This window comes from Suncus etruscus, chromosome 3, assembly GCF_024139225.1.
Source record: "Suncus etruscus isolate mSunEtr1 chromosome 3, mSunEtr1.pri.cur, whole genome shotgun sequence".
NCBI classification, from domain to species: Eukaryota; Metazoa; Chordata; class Mammalia; order Eulipotyphla; family Soricidae; genus Suncus; species Suncus etruscus.
Genome location: NC_064850.1, coordinates 122,127,477 through 122,145,707, shown reverse-complemented (window position 1 = coordinate 122,145,707; position 18,231 = coordinate 122,127,477). Strand labels below are relative to the sequence as shown.

The 18,231-nt window shown below is 42.5% G+C and overlaps 1 protein-coding gene across 2 annotated transcripts; it reads right to left on the bottom strand.

Annotated features, from left to right (window-relative positions):
* Positions 1-3,366: 3,366 nt before the first annotated feature.
* Positions 3,367-16,464, bottom strand: PCDH18 (protocadherin 18). 2 transcript variants are annotated; one of them, XM_049769986.1, is made up of 4 exons: positions 13,876-16,464; positions 12,969-13,057; positions 12,713-12,876; positions 3,367-4,133 (listed from the first exon to the last, which is right to left on the bottom strand). In XM_049769986.1, exons 1-4 carry the CDS (start codon positions 16,348-16,350, stop codon positions 3,451-3,453), a joined length of 3,411 nt encoding a protein of 1,136 aa, XP_049625943.1. In that variant the 5' UTR covers positions 16,351-16,464; the 3' UTR covers positions 3,367-3,450. The 2 variants fall into 2 exon arrangements, with proteins under 2 accessions (XP_049625943.1, XP_049625944.1); XM_049769987.1 differs by having other exon boundaries at positions 12,969-13,054.
* Between the last annotated feature and the right edge of the window lie 1,767 nt (positions 16,465-18,231).

The window sequence follows — 18,231 nt, the reverse complement described above, 5'->3', positions numbered from 1 at the left end:
CAACAATACATTTTTATTCTATTCAACTACTTGGAACTAGTTTCACAACACTTTTGGCTGTTGTTTTGTTCTTATTTTGAGGCCATAGTGCCTATTTTCAAGGGTTACTCTTGACTGTGCACTCACAAATTAGTCCTAGCCAGCTTGGTGGACCATAGGGGATGCTAGGGATTGACCAGAGGTTGTTTGTGTGTAAGGCAAAAGTCCTAGTGCTGTACTAACACTCCAGCCCCCCTTAAAAAACTTTTGATTTCAGTGTGTTCATTATTCAAATTATGTTTTGAATATTTACTGACATTATTGCTTATCAAAAGATTAAAACTAAGCTAAGTGAATTTTTTCATACTAAGTTATTCAGTATTAGACAAGCAATACATTTATATAGGTGTGACCATAGGAACAACCATTTAAAGAGTGGACAAATTTAGAAGCATATTTTATAAATACTGAGGAATGAGAAATCAGAAATTATGATAAGAATCTTTAAGAATTTGAAAATAGTTTATTATAATCATCCTATAAAATATTTAAAATAAAGCTTATAGTGCAGACATAATGTTGAATTAGAGTTCTGGAAGCTGATTTCCTTCAGAGGATTGTGGTTATAGACACTGAGTAGCCATTGGGTCAAAGGAATTAAGACAGAATGAATAAAGACCTCTGCTTGATTAAATGTATGTAGGTTGTGGTATGACACCCAGGAGGTATGGTATAAAAGAAGAGCAAGTTTATGTTTGAGATATTTCAGCTTTTGCTGAGATATTACCTAGGAATGGAGCAATGGTGAAAAGCAAAATTCTTTCATTAATATTCTCAAATTATTTGCACACAGAGCAAGAAGAAGTGGAAAAACCCAGAGAAGTAACAGTTTGGAACACTGATTGTTTAGTGTGTGGACAATGTACAAGCTTTTGCGTTTAATCCATTATACTTTATTTACTCCGCATTATTCAAAATTTATTTCTAGCTTCACTTCCTAAATTACTGCTGAGGTTTTAAATTCAGAACACTGTGGTTACAAAAGTCTTTTTCTCAATGATAATATATACTTCCTGGAAGTTGAAAAGCAAAGTGTATTTAAATGTGGTTGACAGTTGTGTGTGTAATCTACTGAAAAAATTTGACTGACATTTTCTCTTATAATTGCAAACCTCCCATCAAAGGAAATGTTGCTTTGAAAGACAGAGCACATTCTCTTTGATGTAGTACTCATTTGAGGATGAAAATGCTTGAGTGTTAGGCACTTTTAGGTCATTTAACTAATATATATCAAAACGTCTACTAGTCATTAAATTTTTTTTAACATCCTACACTGTAAAGGTTCCTCTATTTTTGATATAATATAAAATTTTCTGAGAAAATATTTATTTTTACTTGAAAAAGTATTAAAATGATTTGCTTAGATTTTTTTTTTTATAGAGACTGGGGACCATATCAACAGTGCTCAAAGATCACTCCTGGTTGGTTGTATTGGGGCAGGGGAAGGACACATGCATTGCTGCAGATTAAATTAGAGTCAGCTGTGAGCAATGAAAATCTTTAACTTTGTACTATTTCTCCAGAACCTGAATATATATGTTTACGAATATATTGGTTTGGGGGCCACACCCAGTGGTGCTCAGGCATTACTCCTGGCTCTCTGCTCAGAAATCACACCTGGCAGAACAGGGGGACTATATGGGATGGGACTATATGGGACTATACTGGGGATTCAACCCCGACCAGGTGTTTGCAAGGCAAATACCCTACCATTGTACTATTGCTCCAACCCCACCTAAATATATTTTTCTAATCATTGTTCTATCGCTCCAACCCCACCTGAATATGTTTTTTATGATATTAAATGCATTTAATGCTTTTAATCTAGAGGAAATAGAGAGATCACATTTAGTTTTTAACCTAAAATTCATTCTCCCCCCATCAAGTTTTTTTTTTGTGTGTGTGTATGTCAGGCCAACAGAACACCATCATTTTCAGCTCAACAATGGCTAGACCTACTTCTCAGGATGAGTAAGCTGCATATGAGGGTTTTGAACACATAGACATATAGGACTGATATATAAACAGTTATTTAGATTAATTTTAATTTCCCTTTTATTTTTCACTGACAGCAAAATCTTCTGAGAGTACAATCAAGATAGTGTATTCATAGAAATAACATTAAGAGAAGCTTGGTCATAAATGAGAACAGTCATTATAACAATCTCCTTCACCAAGGCATTCCACAGAGAGAGATAATAGCACAATAAATAAAGGATTTGTCGTTCATCGCACAACAAACAAAACAGAGTTGCAGGAACCCAAAACAACATAACTTTATAAATGCTTTTATGCTAATAAAAAAGAAAAGCAAACATAGAAAATCATGCACTAGAGACCAAGACTAAAATGAATAATAGCAAAATAATAATATCACAAAAGATAAACATGTTCAAGTATCATGAGAGTAGAAGGGCAGGCAGGAAAAGAATGGTTTGGGAATAGACTGATTGATTAGATTTACTACCCTAGGAGGGCCACTGGCTAATCTGCTTTTGCCCATCAATACTTGGTGTTGTATTATCCCACTCACTCATTTAATGAGCAGCTTTCATTTCTGGAAGCGAATCTCCAACTCACGATGGCAGGAACATCATTCTTTACCTTGATTATCAATAGACAAAGTGCATGAAGGGGAAGAACATTCTCCAGAGCAGGTCAGTGAGACTTCCTGGGATCGTGAAGGGTCAAGGAGTTAGGAAGCAGCAATGTCCTTGTTCTTATCTTCATCACTCATGACAGACAATACCCAGCCCTAACATATGACATCGTCTTGCTTTTTAATTTTTCTTTAAGAATTGAACTACCAGAAACAAGTACAAAGAATAATAGCAATATAAGAATAAAATAATACGAATAATAATAGCATAACATTTTAATAGATGCTTCCATTATTATTAAGTCTTGGTAACCAAGCCAGATCACTTCATGGAACTAAAGAATTAACGCTTCCATGGAGCTAGTGTGTAGAATTGATGATCTGTTCTCATCCCCTTCCCCCAGATAAGCAATACAAAGTGATGCCTTTTCTGCAGCTGGAAAGTACATACAATGCGGGGAGGGGGGGAACAGGGGGGTAATGACTACGTTTCTACATGATGAGGAGAGAGACGTGTTTGGCATGGGAGTAAAAAAATAAAATTTGTCTGTTAAATTACACATAAATATAAGGTACAAATGTATTTTTAAAATACAGGTTAAAATCATCACACTTGCATTGTGTACATACGAAAATACAGTATTTAATATCCAATATACACAGACACATTTATGATAAATGCAACGATTGGGCGATGCCAGTTCCCTGGGGCCGTGGTCGAGGGGTAGAGGAATGGGTGCAGGGATGGGCGGGGATGGGGGGTCCCCGCCTTCCACCGAGCTGAAACACACACAGGCCTGGCTGTACCATCTCTAGCTCTGTCGCACGTCTTGGAGCAGTTTATTAATCTCTGCCACCAGCTCGCTGGCGTCCATAAGCTCGTGTTTGGGGTCGCTGAGGTGGTTGAGCACATTGTCAAAATCGTCCTCCTCGTAGTTTTCGGGGATCTCCTCCATGGCCGGGAGCCACTTGGCTGAGGGCTGCACGCTGGAGTGCGCACCCAGGGCGGGTCCTGGAGTGCTGGTGGGGTTCTGGAAGTGGGTGCTGGCGGCCCAGGCAGCCACCCCGGGCGGGTACGCAGTGTTCTTGGGGGGCAGAGGGCCCTTGCGACGTTCCAGGGAGCTGCCCGCATCCCCACTGCTGTTGTTGCCATCCGGGTGCGCGTCCAGGGAAGGCGGCAACAGGCGCTGGAACACGCTGCTCATCTCTGACAGCAGGGAAGATGCGCTGTCCCCCGCTTCCTCGTCCTGTGGCGAAGGGGCGTCCTTACCGAAGGTAGAGAAGCTGCTCTTCTTCTTCTCCCCCGACTCTACAGACGGGCTGTCCTCGTCCAGGCTGCCCAGGGGCTGCGACTGCTGCTGGGGCTGCACTGGGAACTCTTCCCCCGGGATGAACATGTTGCTCCGGTAGTCGGAAGAGGGTGATGGCAGTGGGGGCATCCAGCACTGGTCCGAGTGGCCCAGCACTCTGCACTCCTCAGTGCAAAGCCGCATGGCTGTAAGTACAAGGGGTTGGGGTGGACAAGGGGAAAGGATCGTTAATAAACTGGACCTGGTTCTGAGGACACAGAGGGGATGGGTCTCAGTACCAGAAAACCTAAGGTGACAGTTCAATCTCCACCCAGGATGCTCACCTGTAACCCTTCCCCAACTTCCTGTTTCTCTAACCTCTTCTTATGCTACGTAAAAACTAACCTGGATTTCAGGGCCTTCCACCACCCTGGTGGGTGGGTTTTGGGATAATAAAGAGTCTGCCTGGGAGCTCCAGAGAGAAAGCATATGGTGCATAAACAGCACAGGGCAGAGAACCGACTCCAGTAAATATCTTTTCTGACTGCTGTGTATTATTTCTCCACTGCTACCCTATTTCATCAGACATGTCAGCCTGAGGGGTTAGAAACATAGCGCCTCACCCTACCTGTGAAAAAATATTTTTACCCACCACTGCATGGTAGAAGAGCTAGAAGAAAAGCTTTATATTTCTGAAGGGTGGTGTACATTCAATGACTGAAACCCAACTATGAACGTGTTTGTAACCACAGTGCTTAAAGAAAGAAATTATTTAAAATAAAAACATATATACTTCTCTTTTTGGGGGGAGGGTGGTTTTTGGACCATACCCAGCCGGAATCAAGGATTACTACTGGTTCTGTACTCAGAAATCACTCCTGTAAGGCTCAGGGGACCCTAAAGGATGATGGGAATCAAACCTGGGTCAGCTGTATGCAAGGCAAATGTCATCCCTGCTACTCTCTGGCCCAGTAGAAAAGGTTTAATGCTGTGCATCTAACCAACTTCCAGCACACTTGTTCACAGGGTTCTGGAAGCCTGGGTTGCCCACTACAAGTCATTCTTGCTGATTGAATAAGGCAAGAATCATTGATACTCGCTAAGGAAGAACATTTCTGCTGTTGCAGTTATGTGACTGAGGTTGGGTGGGCACTAGAGGAGGAGTGGAAAGAGCTAAGATGTACATGAGGACATATTTGTGAGTTAAATCCTCAGCAGTGACAACAACAAAGAAGACCCAGAGTTATTAAGTGAGATTCAGTATTTCAGAAGGCCACTCAAGGTAATCCTTAAGTGGTAATCCCATTCTACTTTAATGGAGAAAGGGAATATAATAAGGTTGGGTTGTTGTGCTTTTTAATTAATTTCTTGTAAAGGTGTCCCATGTTGTTTGGTGACTTATTACATAAAATGATCAAACTTATTATTTAAAAATGAATGACCAGTCGTACAGCAGGTCGGGTCTTGTAACTCACAGACTGGCTTTTCATCTTTGACACTCTATATGGTCCTCAAGCATTGTCAGAAATGAACCATAAGCACAGAGACAGGAGTAAGTCCTGAGTACCTCCAGGTGTGGTCCAACAAAACAAAACAAAAATCATTCAATAAATAAATAATAAATAAAGTGAAAAGTATTACCAGCTACTGGCATCTACACATATCCTGTTAAGAATTAGTTTTTCTAAAGGATTAAAATTCAGATAGATGAAAAAGTCATCCAAAAAGAAAGAAATAATCTAAAAAATTAGTCAGCTAATTCTCGTTGAAATGTGTGTCATAACATTGATACAAAATGATGTGAGAAAGGCAGAAAAAATAGGCATAGAGTAGGTAGAATACATTTTTCAAATACAAAACATTCCAGAAGTGGGAAGATGCAAAATATACTCTACAGATTCTCCATGTCTTTCAATGGCAATTTGTTTTTCCACATCATAATTTCATTAAAGTGTGAATGAGATAAAACATACAATGCAAAGAAGTAGATTTCTAACAAAGATTGGGCTGATTGCCATGTGCTCTATATTTGCACAGTCTTGGCTGCTTAAGAAAGACATATTTTATTCCCAAATTATTATTTAAAAGACTGATTCTGGAACAGCACTAAAACTAGGGTTAAGAGCAAGTGAGTGCCCCACAGTATGTACTGTTGGTCTCCATCATTTCTACAGTTTAAGTACCATAAATTTAAATGTAATAAGCATGCATTCACCCTACACTTTCTTTTCACCAGGTAAGTGGAAACAAAAACACAGTATGGTATCTCATTAAAACTCTCAGGATGGCACCAATTTCAAAAAAAAAAAAACAAACATTGACTATAACTTGAAGGAAAAAAAAACTCTGCATACATCATGGCTGAGAATGCAAAATGGTGGTGGCTGTGTATAGAATGATACAGAGACACTTCCAAAATGAAATATATCGAACACATTCACTCCTGGCATATGTTTATCAATTGAAATCGGGACCCTAAAGAGTATCGACACATTCCTGCTTGTTCCAACACTATTTACAATAGTTAAGATGAGAAAGCAAACTAGGTACCCAGCTACAAACAATATATACATGCAATGAGATATTAGCCTTAAAAATTCTGCTAAATAAAACTATAGGAACAAGCACTGAAGATATTATACTTACCTTACACACAACCAATTATTCAGATCCCTGGTACCACATATAGTCCCAAAAGTTGTGACAGAAGCCACTTCTGAGCAAAGAGCCAGGAATAACTCCTGAGTACTACTGAACAATGCCAAAATACTAAGGATTGGGGAGAAAACACAGCAAAGGAGGCTCTTGCCTTGTATATAGCTAACCTCTAGCACCCTGCCCCACTTCTCAATCTACCTCCTCAGCCCAAATTCTGATGTGAGTGATCCCTAAGTAAAGAAAGAGGTGAAAGAAATCCCTGAGCAAAGCTTGGTGTGGCTCAAAAACAACAAAGAGTGGAGTTGGAAGTTCCTGGATCTTGGTTACTTGATCCCTTGAAGATAGTTCTGTTTTCTATTTCATGACATCTAGACCTCATTCTTAATGGAGTATGGAGTGACTTACAGAACAAGGGCAAGAGCGAGAAGAGTGAGTTCAGAAAAGTATCTAATTAGTTGGAAAGTGGAAATTCAGAAAAAGGGTGGAAAATGCAATGAGCCATGTAGATTCATGTGGATTCAACACAACCGTTCAGTAGTGATTTTCATAGAATCTAAGAAAGAGCAGAGATTGGGAGCAAGGGTGTATGTTAGCCTTTGAAGAGTCATTGCATTTAAGACATGGGAACCATCTGAACAGCAAAGGCTGTTTGATGCACCAACTTCAGGTATTATTACTACTTAGAAGTATATACCAAATCTTGCTAGTCATCATTTAATGTGGACAAAGCAAAATGGGTGGAAAGTAACTTTCAAAAGAGACTGAAAGTAACCTCCATAGAAAGAAGTGTCAGCAGTGAAACAAATATCTAAGTGGTCATGAATCATTTTCTTGAGTTCCCTGGGTCTCTGAAAATGAAAAAGAGACCTGTGTATATATTGTCTTTCTCACATCTGTTAGGACACAATGGGACAGAATCAATAACTCCTATTCCTTTGTTTTCTGTCCTTTTATTTTATGTTGAAGAACTAGATAGCTTACTTGGCTTTATTTTGTAGAAATGTTTATAGTTGTTGATAAAAGAAGAAATTACACTGATTTCCAAGAATCCTAAGTATGATATATTTCTGAAAGGACTAAATATAATAAAAATAATTAATAATGTAAACTAAGTGATTCAAATGACAATTCATGTTAAGAAATAATTCTGGTCATTGGACTGTCTGTAACAAGAAATGTACAATCCAACTTCATTAGATTTCATGGTCCTTGAGTTAAAACCTAACAAATTCATATTAGAACTCTAACTTTACTAATGGAGAAAAGAAAGAAAACATAAAACAAGTCCTTTACTAATTTTACTTATACTATTTTCCCACAGAGACTCAACTATTAAAAAATATTCCCCACTATATACAGTCCCTCACTACAGATGCTCCCTACCATGTACAAGGAATCAGGATCTCCTATCATGTGGTGCAAGAGTTTAATCTGTATCTGCTTGGCACTTTTGCCAGGTAGCAAGATGTCCTCAGGGGAGGGGAGATATAAGGAAAGCAAAAAACTCTTAGCATGGTATGATTATCAATTTTACCACATTCTCTATTGAATAGGCAGGCCAGGAAGCATCAAAAAATAGAGTAAAAAGATATGCCTATACTTCTAAAAAGTCCTTAGTCTTTGAGTGACTAGTTTATAGTGAGATGCCTTTATATCTCTGTTCTAAACTCTAGGAAGTTGAGCAAATATTCAGAAGAAAACAGAAATGGATGCTTTAGTAGTTAAAGAATGACTGGAAGGCCAAATAGTTTATCAGGCTAAATGCATACTTTATATATAGGAAATCTAGTGTTCTATACCCAGCACCACAACATCTGCCAAGCACTACTATGAATGACCTCTGAATATAGCACTAAGTGGGGACTCTAAAATAAAAAAAATAAAAAAGGGGGAGGCTTGAAATAATCTTTGAGAATTGACTAGGATTTAAACAAAGCAAAGAGAAGTCAGATTTTTTACTTAAAAGGCACATAAATTAAAGATGTCTCTAATTGGTGAAGAGATGACTCTATTGGAAAACAAACCAAAAAATTAAGAGGTCACAACAGAGGGTAAATAACACAGTGATTTAATTGACTAAGACATGCCATGAGAAACAGTTTAATGTGGTGTTGCTGGGCAACAAAAGTGGGTGATTGATTTTCAAGCAAATACTGTAAATTAGAATGTTCTAGAGATGAGGCTTAAAATAAAGAAAAGAAAGATTTAATGAAGAGAGAACTAGAGTGACTATCAGTGGGATGTGGGCACAGTGAACCCACCACAGAGAAAAGTTCAGAAGAAATCCTGCAGAAACCAGGCAAAAGCAAAATTAAAGAGAGAGCTTTCAGTGAAGAAATCACAAATGACAGATCAATAGGTAGAAGCAAAATCTCAATCAGGAAACCTCACAGCATCATCTTACAGCAGCTTACTGGGAAAATGAAAGTTCATCTACCACTGGGTGTACTGTTGTCAAAGCTGAATGAATAAGGAAGAAAGTATTTTGGCCAACATGAATCAAAGGACAAAAAAAGAAATGCATGTTGATTTTATTGCTCAAAATTCAGAGTATTTCTGTGGGAATTAGTAAAATGAATGACCAGAAATGACCCTCTGGCAAGAAAATGCAGCATCATAGAATCTATATTTGATCACAGTCTAATGCAGATAATGAGTTGGAATAAGACTCTTAAGTCCTAAAAATACACACACTTTAGAGAACTGTACTGACTTTGGTTAATGACATTCAGATGTGGACTTACATTTGATACTACTTGGGATATTTTCTGGGAAGATAATTTTTAAAGCTCAGTTTTCTATCCCCAACATGTTGGCAGAATCTTAAGGGGAAAGAATAGTAGACCAGAATGTAGCAAAGTATCATCAGATGATAATAAGGGGAGGTAAACTCTGTATAGACAAGGCTCAGAGTGCAGAATTCTGGCAATAATAGTGAGACAGAAATAATGATGAGCCTTGAAGTTGGTGACTTCCTGGAGTTCAATGTTTCTAGTAAAGTCTCCATCACATAACATACAGGGGCAGGTTGCTAGCAAGACAAATGTACTTACTGTCAGACATTCTGTGGGAATGTAGTACCAAGTACTAGAAACATTTAACATGGCATCATTATGAGATGTTTGTCTAAATATAAAATTGTGTTTCAGGGATTTTTTCTGTATATTAAGATTATTACTTATAAGAATCTGAAGGTGAGGCTCTAACTTTAAAAGGAAATGAGATGTCAAATGAATCTTAAGTTACTCACACAAAAAGATTCACTGTCCTCAAGAGGATTATATAATGTGTACTGCCAATATTTTGTTCTCAAATACTTAAAAAAAGTTTAATTCAAACATTATGTAACTGTTTTGTCATGAATCATATCTGGTGTTAGTAGTAACTTTGAAAATGGGGGAAAACTGAAAAAAAAATGGGGCCAGAGTAATGGCGCAAGTGGTAAGGCATCTGCCTTGTGCACTCTAGCCTGGAACAGATCACGGTTCAATCCCCCCAGCATCCCATATGGTCCCATGAGATAGGAGTGATTTCTGAGCACATAGCCAGGAGGACCTCCTGAGCATCACTGGGTGTGGCCCCAAAATAAAACAACAAAAATATAAGGCATATTCACATTTAGTTATTAGAAAAATATGATTTTGGAATTCTAAAGAACCTAGAGTATTTGGGCCAACAGATGGCAAGGTTATCTAAATAAAGTTATTTATTCAACTTTTATTTATGCTGATAATTTTCTAGTAACAGACTTTATACTTTAAATATATAATACAATATAATGTCATTATACTGGTCATTATAATGCCATTATACTAAAATATTATTGTGATTATATATTATATCATACATATCACATATAATATCATATGTAATATATATTATGTATTATATTATATGTTACATATTAATGTGATTATACTGATATTATTTTTCTAGTTGGTCAAATAACATAATGTTTGGAAATAACTCAAAACTAGGAGTCAGCATTCAAAATTAGAATGTTATAAGTAGAGAAATGCAATAAAAATGTAGAAATGTAATCAATTGCTTCACTTCATGAGCAAAAATAATGAATCTGTTTCTCTCTGAGCAAGTTTGATGAGGCAAGTAACATTCCTCTAGATTGACAGATTTCTTTTCAAATTGGTCTAGGGTGACTGACTGAGCTTAATTGAATTTAATTGAATTTTAAAAAGGACACCATGGATGACTGTGCCAGATCAACTCTAATGTCCATGGTGACATCAATGCCAGACATTCATCCTGCCAGAAACCAGCCACTCTCCCAACAAGAGCAGTAGCATGTACTCATTTACTGCAGGGCAGCACAACTCTAGAAAAATAACTATGGCACTCAACTTATTAAAAAATAGAACTTCACACTCCTATTGACAGATTAGTACTAAAAAGCTTGGGGATTGATTCAAATCTCACATCATTTGTTATCCTGTAGAAATAACAATTTTGAGAGAAAGAAAGAAAGAAAGAAAGAAAGAAAGAAAGAAAGAAAGAAAGAAAGAAAGAAAGAAAGAAAGAAAGAAAGAAAGAAAGAAGAAAGAAAGAAAGAAAGAAAGAAAGAAAGAAAGAAAGAAAGAAAGAAAGAAAGAAAGAAAGAAAGAAAGAAAGAAAGGAAAGAAAGAAAGAAAGAAGGAAGGAGGAAGGAGGAAGGAAGGAAGAAAGAAAAAGATGGGAATGTGAGAAGGAAGGGATGGAGGGAAGGAGAGAAAAAGAAAGGAAGGAAGAGGAGAGAGGAAGGAAGAGATAAAGGAAAATTAGAAGGAAGGATGGATAGGAAGGGAAGAAAGGAGGGAAGGAGAGAAGGAAGGAAGGAAGGAAGGGAGAGAGGGAAGGAGGGAAAGATGGAGGAAGGAAGGAAGAGAGGTAAGGAGGGAGAGATGGAGGAAGGAAGGGAGGAAGGAAGGAAAAATGGAAGGGAGGCAGAGAAAAAGGAAAAGAGAAAAAGAGACAAAAGAAATTCTGAGACTAGCTCTTCTTTTTGTGTCCACTTCTTACTCCCTGCCTGCTCGTGTTGGGTGGACCCACCACCAACCAAACAAGGCCAAAAACTTGCCAGGAGCCAGACAGGCTGGGCCATCATTGCTTGCTTCTCTGCTCCTTCATCTGATGCCAACAGGGCTGTGGCTTCTCTTCCTGCCACCAGGGTGACTTACAGGAAGGAGATTACTGTTATGGAAGAACCCACATTTCTGTGGCTCCCTCCACTTTACTCATTCCTTTTTCCTCAACTCTCTCACCTCTTTGACTTAGCTAATAGATGCCCCAGAGAATACTTTCTTTATGCCTTTTATACACTCTCAAAACACAATCATGCTGTTGACATGGCTTCCAAATTGGGAGGAGCTCAAGGGCCATGTGGCATGTTTCTTAAACTGAAGTTATAATTATATGCTTTTAGCACAGGGCGGCTACCATGGCACAGACAGTGCCTACCCATCTGGGTTAGAGAGTTTCTATTGCACAACGAGAGAGTAGGAGCCTAGGAAAATGTGGCTCAGAATTCAACAAGATCTTCTCCAACAAACATGTCTTCTGAAATTCTTTCATGGGGCTCCTACTCAGGGTCCTTTATGGGTCAAAAAGACAATGAAAGGCATAGAAGATCCTCTGTCTACCACCTACCAAGAGGCTGCCTGTCTCCTACTTTGAGTTGCTCAAGTATATCATGTCCCTATGTATTTTAATCTCTAGCCCATGACAGGAAATGCATTTCCAAATTATAGCTCTGTTCCCCAAAAAGCACCAAAACAGGTTGCATGAATCAAAACCAAAGGCTGGGAATTCTATCAAGAAGTTGCTCAAGTGTCTTGGAACAGGACTGGATGCAAAGAGGGGAGGAAGAAACTGATGCAGCTTCCCAGTACCCCTGCAAACCCCCATCCCTTCTTTCCTGTCCCAAACCCTAAGCCTATCTCTTAACTCTCCTTGTTCAGCTGTTTAATATGAATTTTTAGAAACACACTGTCAACTGTCAATCTTTAGGTTTGTTGTCAATAGTGTGCAAATGACAGTTAGTTGAGAGTAAAGGCCAGTGAAGAGACACAGAGGATGGGAAAAGCCACTGTTTTCACATGACCAGTGTAGCAGTTAGAAAATAAGTCTATATTACCTGCTGGAATCCTTCCATCTGTGAGAAACAGGTCACTGAATCCTTCCCCCAACAGCCGGTCTATAGGAGAATCACGACCTAGGTCATAGTCACTGTCCCCAGCTTCACTATCCCCACGGCCACTGTCCTTCAGGCTAAACTTGTCCATATCCTGGAGGGCATATCTAGAAAGACAAAGATAGGGGAAAGTCCAGCTTTCACTCTTCAACATTCAAACACTTGGAAACAGACTCAGATATGCACGGTGCATCCATACCTATAGCTTCTGGAGTATTTATTTCCTCGAAAGCTTGGCCTGGGCTGATACTGACCCTGGTGAAGCATTGATAGAAGCTGCGAGACCTGCTGGAAAGCAAAGAGACCCAGCTGATTCCTGAATACAATTTCTCAAATACCCATGAGCTCTCAGCGAGGGCAAAATTCCGTGCTGTTCTATCCCAAGTAATGAACAGGTTCTGTGAATAGTGCATATATGCAGCCTTGCCACATACAAAGAAAAAGCCATCCTAGAGATTCAAATAAATCCAGACCACTGGCTTTTCCTTTATTAAATAACCCCAGTGATTCTCCTGATCATGTAGATGAAATCAGCTACAGTAAATGAATGAATAACTGAAAGATGCTCACACATTCACAGCACACACAAACACACATATATAAAACACAGACCAAAAAAAAAAAAAAAAAGCAAGATTCTAGCACATGCACTTTTAAAGCTTGTCTAGACACAGAATCTGATCTCATCTAATAGGGGCCGAAAGGGGATTTTTTTTTTGGGGGGGGTCTCAGTTTCTGGGGCTTTTCATGGAAATCACAACTGTCAGAATAAAGTCCCACATTTATGTGAGGTCTTCTAGGTTTCTTCATCAGGGCAGTAAGGGGGATTAAATAATCCTTTATGATTTAACATTTAATTTTCAAAAGTAGAAATGATGTTTCTATATATAGAGAGCCAAATATTTCAGACAAACTTAATACTTAATATAAGTTTATATGTATATGGTGTGACTTGTATCCTATTTGATATAAATATATTTAATGATTATATATCTATGACAATAGTTAAGAATGATCTCTCTCTCTCTCTCTCTCTCTCTCTCTCTCTCTCTCTCTCTCACCAATAACCAACATTCTAAGCAAACTGGTACAATGAATGACCTTACCTCAACAGCAGGCGTGGCATGGGTGAGCTCCAAGGAGAAATTCTCAGCCATGTGATTGGATGAGATTGTCACCAAACTATTGAGTGACTGGTGGCTGTTGTGGCTCTGGCGACTGCCCATCTGCCCTCTTTCTAAGGTAGGTGATGAAGAGGGTGAGGACCGGTGATGAGAGCGGATGGGCAGTGTGCCATTGATGGTGGGCACCAAAGTGATGTCCCCTTTATGAATCTGCCTGGAGGGTCTCTTGGGGTGGTGTTGGTAAGTGGATTCCGCTACCCTGCAGTTGTAGGATCGTGTGTCCTTCTTTTCCCGGTTACACCGAGTGGCAAATAGCACCATGATCACCAACAACACAGCACAGATGGCCCCCAAGGAAATAATGATGATCATGGAGACGTCCAAGGAGGCTTGGCTCACAGAGCTCATGGCTGTGCTGGTCACTGACTCTGTGTAGTCAAAGGTCATGCACTTCAGCAGGACCCTGGTGTGTAGCTGTGGGCTGCCCTTGTCCTCAATGACCACAGCGAGCTCCCACTCCGTGTTGGGGACAGACTCCAAGCTCACGTTGGTCTGGATGTCACATGACCGCGGGTCAATGACAAAGACGTTTTCCTCGTTGCCTGCCACTATAGAACAGCTGAGTTCCGCATTTACCCCTGAGTCTCTGTCCATGGCCCTAATCCTGGTGACATGGAAACCATTTCCAGCCCCTTTGGGGATGGCGACTTCTGCAGTGTTGTTCCTTAGCGCAGGTGCTATGACCACGGGGACATTGTCATTCTCGTCGATGACCGTGAGCACCACAGTGGTGTTGCTCACCAGTTGCTTGGGGCTGCCTCCATCTCTTGCTTCCACCACAAAAGTGATCTGACTCACTTCTTCATGATCAAAGATCCGGAGGGCGTAAATGGCGCCATTGGATGGGTCAATGGTGACATAAGTAGTGATGGAGTTGCCCAGGATGAAAGTCTCCAGAATGGTGTAGGTGACCTGCCCGTTTTCACCCAGGTCGGGGTCAGTGGCTGTCACAGTGGTGATGTAGGCCCCTGGCGAATTATTCTCTGAGATGGCAAACTCATAGTGGCTTCTGGGGAAGTGGGGGGCATTGTCATTCACGTCATTGATGTGCACGGTGAAGTGTTTGACTGTGGAGAGACTAGGGGTCCCCTTGTCCTCCGCGATGACAGTCAAACTGTACTCTGACCTCTTCTCCCTGTCCAGGGTGGCGTTGGTCAAGATCAGATAATTGTTTTCATAAGTCTTCTGAAGTTTGAAATGGCCGTGGCCATGGAGCTTGCAAACGATTTCTCCATTGAGCCCAGAATCCTTATCCTGCACCCTGACTAGAGCCACAAAGGTGTCAACAGGGTCCCCTTCGAAGAGATAGGAGATCTCTTCCTTCTCTGGGGACATGAGGTTGATATTAATCTCGGGCTTGTTGTCATTCACATCCACCACCTTAATGATGATCTTGCAGTGAGCCGGGATGGAGTTGGGACCCAGGTCTTGAGCCTGTACGTCTATCTCATAGGATTTGGTGGTCTCGTAATCCACAGGTTTGAAAAGTGTCAAATGGCCCCGCTCGGGGTCGATTCGAAAAGTCTCTCTGATTTGGGGGGCCACGTGGCTGCTGAAGGAGTACACCACTCTCCCGTTGGCGCCCTCATCTGGGTCGGTGGCGTTGAGGTCCAGAAGAAGCGCGCCCACGGGGGCGTCCTCGCGGAGCTGAATGACATAGGTCTGCTGCTCAAACACGGGGCTGTTGTCGTTGGAGTCTGAGATGCTGATGTGCAGAGTGGAGGAACCCGAGCGGGGAGGCACCCCCAGGTCCGAGGCAGTGAGCTGCAGCTCGTAGCTGGCCTGCAGCTCTCGGTCCAGCTCGCGCACCACGATGAGCTCGGCGCACTTGGCGCCGTCCGTGCGGGTGCGCACCTCGATGTGGAAGAAGTCGTTGGGCGTCAGCGAGTAGGTGTGCAGCGCGTTGTCGCCCACGTCCGGGTCGAAGGCGCTGTCGAGGGGGATGCGGGTGCCCACGGCGGCGCTCTCGGACAGATCGATGGGGATCAGGGCGCGCGCGAAGCGGGGTGCGTTGTCGTTGATGTCCAGCACCTCCACCTCGATGTGGAACAGCTGCAGGTGCTCGGTGGGCAGCGTGACCACGTCGAACTCGATGGAGCAGTTCAGGTTCTTCTGGCACAGCTGCTCGCGGTCGATCTGCGCCCCGATGCTCACCTCGCCGCTCTTCTCGTCCACTACCAGCAGCGGCGAGTTGCCGCGCTGCATGGCCCGAAAGCGCACGGCGGCGGGGTTGGGGAGCTTAGCCAGCAGGTCCTCCACATCCTCCGCTAGCCGCGCCACCACCGTGCCCACCCTCTGCTCCTCGTAAAGCCGGTATTTCAGATTTTTGCCCAGGACGCGGGGCTCCAGCGCCAGCAGCGGCAGCAGCAGGATGGCCCAAGCCGGTGGAAAGCGCATCTTTCTTTCTTTCTTTCAGCGTGCACCGGGGAGGGAATCCCCGAGTCTGCCGAGGCGCTTCCTCCGCACCCCCGCAGCCCCAACACACACATACACAATGCAAGTTCACGCAGTCCCTGCGCGCGCGCCCCTTTCCCGGGCCAACTTCAGGCTCCGCCGCTGCCGGCGCGCCCCTCAGCCCGCCCAGCCCCGGCCGGGAGCCGCGCTGCCAACTCGGGGTTCATACACACCGCGTCCGTCTCTCCCTGCAGACCCGCGCGGCGCCCGGGAGGCTCGGGGGTCCCTGCGGTGCGGCGCTGCGCGCGGGGGCTCCTCGGCGCGCCCCCTTGGGCGGGCATGGGCGCGGGGCGCTGCTCGGCTCCGCTCGGCTGCAGCGCGCACCCCGGCGAGCGGCGGCGACTCGGGGCTCCGAGCTCGCCAACTTCTGGCCAAGTCAGACAAAGCTCCGGGGCCCGGCGTGCGTGGAAGCGCTTGCAGCCAATCGGAGTGCGCCCCCAGCCCGGAATGTTTCCCCCACCCCTGGAGGGAGGCGGGCTCGGGGCCCGGGAGGGGGTGCAGGGACTGCCCCCGAGTGCAGGAGGCGGAGAAGGGGGTGCCGTGTACGCCTCCCCAGACCCGGCGAGCCCCTCTTTCTCTCTCTCTCTTTCTCTGCCTCTCTAAGCGCGCCCCGCACAAAGGGAGACAAATTGCAGAAGAAAAACTTTCAATCAACTTGTGCTCCCTGGCTGGCTGCAGCCTTGCAGAAAGAAGCGGCTGCTTTGGCTTAAGTACTCCCCCCCGCCCACACACACACACAGCATCAGCTGCTTTTTCCTCTTCTCCAAGTGTGAGTTTGACTTCTTGGGGGCTCAATGGTGCGTTTTGATGGCGGGGGAATTGAATCTCTTTGGAAAAGAACTTGCTTGTGTTGCCTCTTCACTTCCCTCCCACACTTCTGCCTGGCAGTGCTCCGGGATCCCTCCTGCAACCCCAGCCTGAGCATGTGTGTGTGATTGTGTGTGTGTGTGTGTGTGTGTGTCGTGGTGTGTGTGTGTGTGTGTGTGTGTGTGTGTGTGTGTGTGTGTCCATGAACAGAACCAGGTCAAGAAGCTTCCCTCTAGGTCTTTCTTTCATCTTTCTTCTTTGAAGATAAGAAAGGGGGCTATTTTCCACCCTTGATGTCTCTTAATTAGTAAGCCTTGCCTTAGGATTTGAAACTAATGAACAAAATATTGGTTTACCTTCCAGCATTTTCCCCCTAGAGTTTTGGCAAAATGGCCTATGATATTTCTTTGTCTAATAATAACCAAAAAAAAAAAAAACTTACTTTGTCTTGGGTAAAAGATTTTCAAGGGCTGGAATGTCAAAGTCTAGCACAAGACACTACCTTTAAAGCAGAGGGCAAGAGTGTCCTTCCCAGTTGAGGGTGGAAATGCCTGGACTCCATGTTGACAAGTCATATTTTTATGATATATGTATTACTTATGAAAACATTTTTAGATTTTTTTTAATAAAAAAGCTTGTATACAAGGAAAAATGAAAAGCCTGAGCTGAAAAATTGCATTTTGTATGGATCAAAAATGCTAGAAAATAATCTTGGGAGTTCCATACTCTCTCCAGGTCCCAGAAACTGATAAGGTAAATTCTTCGTTTGAAATACGATTATTTATGATGTTCTTTCTGCTCAGCAATTCCTTTTAAGTTTAGCATCTGTTCTGGTTGCCTCTCTCTCTCTCTCTCTCTCTCTCTCTCTCTCTCTCTCTCTCTCTCTCTCTCCCTCTCTCTCCCTCCCTCCCTCCTCTCTCCCTCTCTCCCCCTCTCTTTCTCCCTCTCTTTTCTCTTGCATTACTCCTCAGCTGTCTTTATCTATTTGCAGATTAGCTGTTTCACACAATCTCAGTT

Bases quoted from the DNA above. Each gene is read 5' to 3' on its own strand.
- PCDH18 (XM_049769986.1), bottom strand. From the start codon at position 16,350: ATGCGCTTTCCACCGGCTTGGGCCATCCTGCTGCTGCCGCTGCTGGCG. The intron at 13,058-13,875 runs GTAAGGTCATTC...TTTGCTTTCCAG, and splicing joins ATGCCACGCCTGCTGTTGAG to CAGGTCTCGCAGCTTCTATC. The intron at 12,877-12,968 runs GTATGGATGCAC...TTGTCTTTCTAG, and splicing joins AAATACTCCAGAAGCTATAG to ATATGCCCTCCAGGATATGG.